Source organism: Cryptotermes secundus, unplaced genomic scaffold (assembly GCF_002891405.2).
Source record: "Cryptotermes secundus unplaced genomic scaffold, Csec_1.0 scaffold4985, whole genome shotgun sequence".
NCBI classification, from domain to species: Eukaryota; Metazoa; Arthropoda; class Insecta; order Blattodea; family Kalotermitidae; genus Cryptotermes; species Cryptotermes secundus.
In genome coordinates, this window is record NW_019718714.1 from 6915 (window position 1) to 15304 (window position 8390).

The following is an 8390-nucleotide window of genomic DNA, read 5'->3' on the forward strand; positions in this document are numbered from 1 at the left end:
AACAGGATCATTTTAAATGTTGCTCATTCGGAAATCTCAAGTTATATTGAATTCCTGTTCCTGACAAGTACTTATATGAAGAGACTTATCCGACTTTAACTGCCCTTATAAGTAACGACAGCTCTATGGAAACCGTGGAGAGATAAACATGTTTGTTGTTGAGATCCATGGATAAATTGAATGGAACATACATATTGCTCTTTTTAGAGATGTCCCACTTCTTGCTCTTACCAGATCCTGACTTCATTTTCTTCTATGAATCTTACCTGTCGACTATGAATTATTATGTGTTTTCTGAGATTTCCTGTTTCTGAGAAGCACTTTTTACAAATGCCGCATTCAAATGTCTTCTCTCTGGTGTGGGTTTTATTATGTCGTTTAAGGTGGTGTGAGGTTGTGAATGCCTTCCCACATTCTGGAAAATTACAAGCATACGACTTCANCACGCTCCATCGTGACGGCGCATATGGTTCATCAGATATCTTCTATTTGTGAATTTTTTTCCGCAGCCCGGCTTCATGCACACGTGTTCCTGGGGATAAAGTTCAAATGTATGAATATTTGTGATAAGGTTATTCATGCGTTTGTGAGCAATGTTCCAGTACTTGCGTAATGTATTCAGTAATTATTATCTCGGTCGCATAATTCGTCTAAATTTTCACCACGTCGGCTACGTACCTTTCTATCTCAATGTCTGATTTAAGTTATCTCTGAATACCTCTACTGAGTGGTACAATTTTCTGTTCCGAAACGTCACTCCATTTTTCTCTCTATGCTAGGACGTAGTCAGGAACCAGTTAGGAAATTTAGATAAATTGTGTGAATTCAATAGACAGTTAAACAACATTTCTCACAGGAGACATAGTGGCAGTATCCTAATATTACATATAGTGTTAAATTCCTTGATTGGCACGATTCTCATATTTTGAAAATTGTTTCTACGTTTATAACTATTTTATATAAAATTTTTGCTACATGAAATATAAGAAATTGTTTTAAATTCTCATTATTTTTATCGTTTTATTATTAATATTAATAACATATCCATCACCAAGAAGACCAAGTTACGGATCTGCGTTTATAAATCTGTTCAATCCTTTATAATCCGGACAGTTGCTATAAAAATCCTCATATCTAATCTTCATTTCTATGATAATTTCGATTATATTTTTTCCGTAATCCTGTATTTAAGCATCACGTTGCAAGCCATATTATAACGTCAATAACACAACAAATTATTCCGCTTTCTTCTTCGTATACTTTAACACAACAAGTTTCTGCCCTAGATGGTCATTTTTAGGTGTCTTATTAATGAAATCTGTTAAATTGCATAAATATGCTCTAAATTCACAGGCTGTGGTGAACTTAAAAATGTAAAATGAAATAAAATAACCTGAAGATGGCATTGTAAGTTCGAAACATGTTGAGGTACATTATAAGTGGAAGAAAAATGTACATATTTCTGCGTTATTGACGGAATGTGTTATACAGAGACGTGTTATATTTTTTCTCATTTGTTAAACTCTTGTGTCTAGGTCGTACCAGTACTTTCAATTTCTCTTCTCTAGAACGTATGCTCAGCGTGTAGAATGAATTAATTAAATCTAGACTTGAATATAGTTTCTTAGTATTTAATTCAATTAAGTCGAGTGATGTCAAGAAGCTTGAATGTACCCAGCAGAGGTTTGCCGTCCTCTGTTTTAATAGTTTCTTCCCCTGAACTCCATTACTGTTATCTCTCTCTCTGGAGGAGTTAAAATTACACACTCTACATATTAGGAAGCATCGCGACCATGCTCTCTTTATTACTCGAATTTATTTTAGTTTCAAATTCTGAAATTCCCCTTTAGAAGTTGTTGATCTCCGAGTTCCTGCCCGATATAAAAGTGATTTTGCATTGAATATTAAAAAATAAATATTGCTCTACTCCAGAACATACAATCCTACACGAGGTTTTGTAAATCCGGATTAGGATTTCAACCTACTCGACTGTAAATTTCGATGAGTGTAGAATGTAGGAAAACACATTTACAGAGACCTGCACTCATATACTTCCTTATACTTTACAAACACCATACATCACGACACTTAATCAGTTGTCCTATGACATTTACAAGAACTGTAAAAACACCTCGATAATAATTCGTAACGCAACAAAGAAACATCTCAATCCAATATGGCATTCCTAGGATAGAGACATAGAAATAAAAATCGATCTACACGAATAATAATAGTTCTGCAGAACAGGATCAATTTAAATGTTGTTCATTTTGAAATCTCAAGTTATATTCAATTCCTGCTCCTGACAAGTACTTATATGAAGGGACTTATCCGACTTTTTTTCCCGTTGGCACCACAGCCCCAGTGGGGCTAGGTCTACCTCCATGACCTCCGTTCACGTCGGTTTTTCTAGATCTTACACATACGGTAGGACTCCTTGGGCAAGTGATCTTGTCGTCGCAAGGCCTCTACCTGTAGACAAACACAGAAAAACGCACACAAACATCCATGCCCTCAGTAGGATTCGAACCCACGATCCCAGTTTCCAAGCGCACGAGGACAGTACATGCCTTAAACCGCTCGGCTACCGTGACCAGCCTTATCCGACTTTAACTGCCCTTATAATTAACGACAGCTCTATGGAAACCGTGGAGAGATAAACTTGTTTGTTGTTGAGATCAATGGATAAATTAATTGTAACATGCACATTGCTCATTTAGAGATGTCCCACTTCTTGCTCTCACCAGATCCTGACTTCACTTTCTTCTACGAAACTTACCTCTCGAGTATGAATATTCATGTCTTTTCTGAGATTTCTTGTTTCGGAGAAGCACTTTTTACAAATGCCTCATTCAAATGGCTTTTCTCCGGTGTGGGTTTTATTATGTCGCTTCAGCTGGTATGAGGTGCTGAATGCCTTCCCACATTCTGGAAAATTACAAGCATACGACTTCGCTCCATCGTGACGGCGCATATGGTTCATCAGATATCTTCTATTTGTGAATTTTTTTTCCGCAGCCCGGCTTCTTGCACACGTGTTCCTGGAGACAAAGTTCAAATGTATGAATATTTGTGATAAGGTTATTCATGCGTTTGTGAGCAATGTTCCAGTACTTGCGTAATGTATTCAGTAATTATTATCTCGGTCGCATAATTCGTCTAAATTTTCACCACGTCGGCTACGTACCTTTCTATCTCAATGTCTGATTTAAGTTATCTCTGAATACCTCTACTGAGTGGTACAATTTTCTGTTCCGAAACGTCACTCCATTTTTCTCTCTATGCTTGGACGTAATCAGAATGTATTTAGGAAATTTACATAAATTATATGAATTCAATGGACAGTTAAACAAAATTTCTCACAAAACACATAGTGGCAGTATCCTAATATAATATAATGTTATATTCCTTAATGGGCACGATTCTCATATTTTGAAAATTGTTTCTAAGTTTATAACTATTTTATGTCTAAATTTTACAGCATATGATATAAGAAACTGTTCTTATTTCTCATTATTATTATTATTATTATTAATATTAATAATATATCCATCACCAAGTGAACCACAGTACTGATCTACGATTATAAACGTGTTTATCCTCTACAATGCGGACCGTTGCTATAAAAATTGTGGAAGTGCTTATTATGTTAATCTTCATTTCTATGATAATTTCGATTATATTTTTTATCTAATTCTGTATTTAAGCGTCCTGTAGTAAGCCATATTATAACGTCAATAACACAACAAATTATTCCACTTTCTTCCATGTATACTTTAACACAACTAGTTTCGGTCCTTGATGGTCATCTTCTCGGTGTCTTTATATATGAAAACTGTTAACATGCATTAATATGCTCTAAAATCACAAGTTGTGGTGCACTTAATAATGTAAAATAGAATAAAATAACCTGAAGATTTTATTCTAAGTTCGAAACATGTTGAGGTAAATTATAAGTGGAAGAAAAATGTACATATTTCTGCGTTATTGACGGATTGTTTTATACACAGACGTGTTATATTTTTTCTCATTTGTTAAACTCTTGAGTCTGGGTCGTATCAGTATTTTCAATTTCTCATCTCTAGAATGTATGCTCAGATTGTACAGCGCATTAAATGAATCTAGACTTGAATATGCGTCCTTAGTCTTTAGTTGAATTAAGTCGATTGATGTCAAGAAGCGTGAATGTATCCAGCTGAGGTTTGCCGTCCTCTGTTTTAATAGTTTTTTCCCCTGAAGTCCATTACTGTTATCTCTCTCTCTGGAATAGTTAAAATTACACACTTTACATATTAGGAGGCATCGCATCCATGTTCTCTTTATTATTCAAGTTTATTCTTGTTTCAAATTCTGAACTTCCCATTTAGAAGTTGTTGGTCTCCGAGTTCCTGCCCGATATGCGAGTGTCGTACTGAAAGTCATGAGCCACAATTTATTGTAAATTAACTTGCTTTATTATTGACAAACCAAATACACCGCCTCAATCTACGGACTTTTTTTTATCTTTCCGCACAATCCCCACTTCTTAACAGAGTGTAAATATTAATTGGGGTATGGACCGGTGCTACACAGGCAAGCACGCACACACACACGCGCGCATATATATATACGGAATTAATTAAAAACAACTATAGTTTTGTTATGACAGACTATTAAATTGACACACACACACACATCCGACAATACAACGCTCGCAGCCAAAACGGAAGAAACATCACAGACACAGTAAGTACTAAACATTACAACACAACACATAACAGATAGAAGTCGAAAGTAATAATAATAAGTACCATTTTCGAATTGCAGGTACACACAGAAACGACTCCCATGGTGGACCAACCATACTATACGCGAGTTTGAATTAAGAAATATAGATGAATAATTATTCATCTATATTTCTTAATTCAAACTTGTTAATTCAAATTTGTTAAGATTATAATCTTAACAAATTTTAGTATATACAAATTTTATTATAGTTGACGAATTATGTACTTTCTAAATAATTTTATGAAAGACACAAGATGGGAAACAATTTAATATATTAGTGTAAATAACGAACCTGAAAATGGGACTAAGTTGCCGAAACATGTAGTAAGAAGTAACATATAAAATGGAGTGCACTACAAGACGGCCATTACATATTGTAACGTGTCGACAATCCAGAAGAGTCACTTCTGTGGAAACGCCAGAATAGACCGTTGCATAATAAACAACAATCGCTCTATTGTAGTTCCAACACCGAATCTCCACGGTTACGACGAATACGCGAAGCGTTCCCACAGTGACAATGCGATAACAATGGGTCATTGCGTAGGAAACGCGGAACCAACAGAGCAACGTTTCCACTGCTATAAAAGAGGATTCATTTGCCTAGCAGCGGCCAAGGTTATAAATAGCCCGGCTTCGACGAGAAGCAGTCAGTCCTGGGATAGTCGTCTAAGAAGTCAGTCCAAGAATAACCGCCAGAGAAGAGAGTCCAGCATCGCCGAGATATTGCAAGCAGTATTTGTGACACTGCAAGTGGTAATGATTGTAAAGAGTGTGAGTGTATAAGTAAAGATCAATAAAGGTTCTACGGAATCTGAGACCCACGAAGTTTATTTGTAGCGTGACACACACAAAACACGCTACAATATATATCATGTGATGGAAATATAATCATATTTGTTGCTGCAAAAAATTATTTTATAAGTTGCAGGTAACAATTGTCTTCATTCAGAAATTCAACAGTGTATTGTAAATACGTTACAAACTATTTATCTCCTGTATACTTGCCTGTGTACCGTGGATCTTCATATGCCTGTCGAGATTTCTAGATGTAGTGAAGTTCGTGTGACAAGTTTCACACAAATAAGTCTTCTCTCCGGTGTGAGTGCTCATGTGAGTCTGCAAGAGAGAATGTTTCTCGAACCGCATCTTTCAGTCCGTCCATGTGCAAACATAACCCTTACGTTCCTTGTGCCAGCCTATGTGCGTTCTCAGTTGGGAAAGCAAGTTGAACTGTAGCCCACACCCCGGGTCATAGCACTTGTAGCGGGGACGTGCTGGTGTCCTCTGTACACAGACAGCAGAATCTTTCACATTAGAAGAAAGGTGAATCATATGTTACATATTGCTGAATTCCTAGAAATCAGAACACTGGGTAATTTCGCCCGTTGATCCGATCCTAGTTTACGATTGAAATGTGGACTTATAAAATGTTACAAATCGTAAGAAAAATTATGCGTGACGCTGTCGCTATCTCGTGCACTAGACTTTCACACTACAATACACGCGATATCTTCTATGTCAATAAGACTGGTTGCTTGGTAACGGACCCCAACATTATTTTTTCCTGCTTCATAACGGCTGACAACTGTCTTGACAACCAACTGACTCGACTTTCTACCCTCAGGTCACTGCAGGTTGTCAAGATCGAATCCTTTTATTCCTTTGTGTAATCTTGGCATAAACAACATAAATAACAGCTCCAAATTATGCTCTTCATGTTGCTTGTTTATTCGCTAAAATTTGGACGCGTTAATCTAGTCGTTACATAGAAATGAATGTGTCATGTCACGAACTAATTTCCAATATATATACACACACACACACACACACGAGTATTCCTAATCTTAGCAAAAGTGAAATTATGCTCTGAGTAATGAGTTGTAGACAGAAAGTTGTGTGGAAGGAAGCGAAAATTGTATGCTTAATATTATTGACCCTGTGTTTGCTGTAATGACTGAAGAATTCGTTGAACACCACCAGCCTTTATGACTTCCATGTTAAAGAATATTTGAAGGGACAAATCTGAAACACAAAGCAGCTGCAAGGTTCACTGAAACTCATCTCGGATGGGGGAAGACGGAAAATGAATACATTCATTACTGCAGCGCTGTATGGTATTGGTTATGGATACATTTACGCTCTAATTTAGTTTCTTATAACGTTTCCAGTATTAAAAGAAAGATGACCCATTCTCTGGGAAGTGAGTATTTAAAGGAGATCGGTGTGGTATTCTAAAGAATAAATGGATACCGGATCTGGGGAGCCACCTGTCTCAAGGCCAATGCATCCGAGAGAGAAATTTCTAAAGACGTAAGATGGCGAAGAGAGTACCTGAAATATCTCGTTCTTCTGATGGAAATAAGAACATGAGTGGATCTCTGCCGCTACTCCTCCATACATGTCCATGATGAGCAGCTTAAAGGAAAGTGCATCTCCGTACATTTAATGGTGCGCCATTGTCCTCCTGTGATTCAGGCGGAGACATTTAAGGTGATAGCTGGAAATTGCGGGCACCTGGCAAATGGAGGAATGAAGACACCATCTCCCGAGGGATATTATCGCTGTAATGTTTTGTACTCACAGCCGTGTTCCTACTGCCACTTTTAATCTCTGGTGCTGTTGGGTCGTGCATAATTTGTATATATTATTGTATGCATATTAATGTGTGTAGTTTATTAAATGATATGATTTGAGGGAGTCTACACAAAAATAATAAGTTCAGAATACAATAAGCCTGAATTGGCCTCAGTACACGGGACTAACTACCACCCCCGTAGCAAAAAAAAAGTGATAGTCCCACTTATGAGAGGTGTCAAGAAGAAAATGAAACAGCCACACATATCCTGTGCGAATGTGAGACCTTTGCTTATTTAAGATTTCGTCACTTGGGTCAGTACTTGTTGTACCCTGATATGGGGCATGGACTGTACTCACCCCCTACCGGACGTCCGTGGATATCTCTTAACCTACGTTGTGGAAAGCATGCTGCACTGGGAGGGTCACAAAAACTCGAGTTATCCAAACAACAACAAAAATGAAATATATATAATAAAATTGAAACACTTATACACCTTTACCGTCTAAAACACATTAAACCACCAAAATAATGTACCCAAAAGTTCTACTGAACCATCAGTGACCCGACCACAGACAAGTACTCACCCGCGCTAAACATGAAGCACAGGAAGAGCAATGGCGCCATCCCCAGGTCTTCCGCAGGCACACTTTGCTTTTTCTCGTTCGTTTCTGGCAACTGCTAGAAACAGAGTGCCTGAAACGGCCTCTTTTCTCAATCCCAAGATTCAGCTTTTTTTCAATTGCGAAAGTTGCGCGTGCGAAATCCCTGAGGTCGGCATCTTGCCGGACATGCCTTGTCGCGCTAAGCGAAACCTGACCGGGTCTTTCCACTGATGCCTAAACAGTCTTTTCTAAAAACAATTCGCTCGACTGCCAAGGAATGCGAAGAGTCAGCCGCGGTTCTGTCTCCTTGCCTTCCGGCCAGCCGTCTAACATTTCACCCTAAACACACAATCTTACAGAACTAATGAAATGGGCTCAACTGTATATACCAGGTTTTGAAAGGTTTCAAAGAATTCATAAAACTTTTACCAAGAATTATT

At 37.6% G+C, this 8390-nt stretch overlaps 1 protein-coding gene across 1 annotated transcript in view; it reads right to left on the minus strand.

Annotated features, from left to right (window-relative positions):
- Positions 1 to 463: 463 nt before the first annotated feature.
- The window catches only part of LOC111864138 (zinc finger protein 614-like), a 16218-nt gene continuing 8291 nt past the window's right edge, over positions 464 to 8390 (minus strand). Inside the window, exons 2-4 of the mRNA XM_023851184.2 lie at positions 5776 to 5886; positions 2780 to 3041; positions 464 to 532 (exon numbers count right to left, since the gene is read on the minus strand). Coding sequence (XP_023706952.2) covers positions 2994 to 3041; positions 5776 to 5886 — 159 coding nt within the window. The 3' untranslated portion in view covers positions 464 to 532; positions 2780 to 2993. The remainder of the gene's footprint in view (positions 533 to 2779; positions 3042 to 5775; positions 5887 to 8390) is intronic.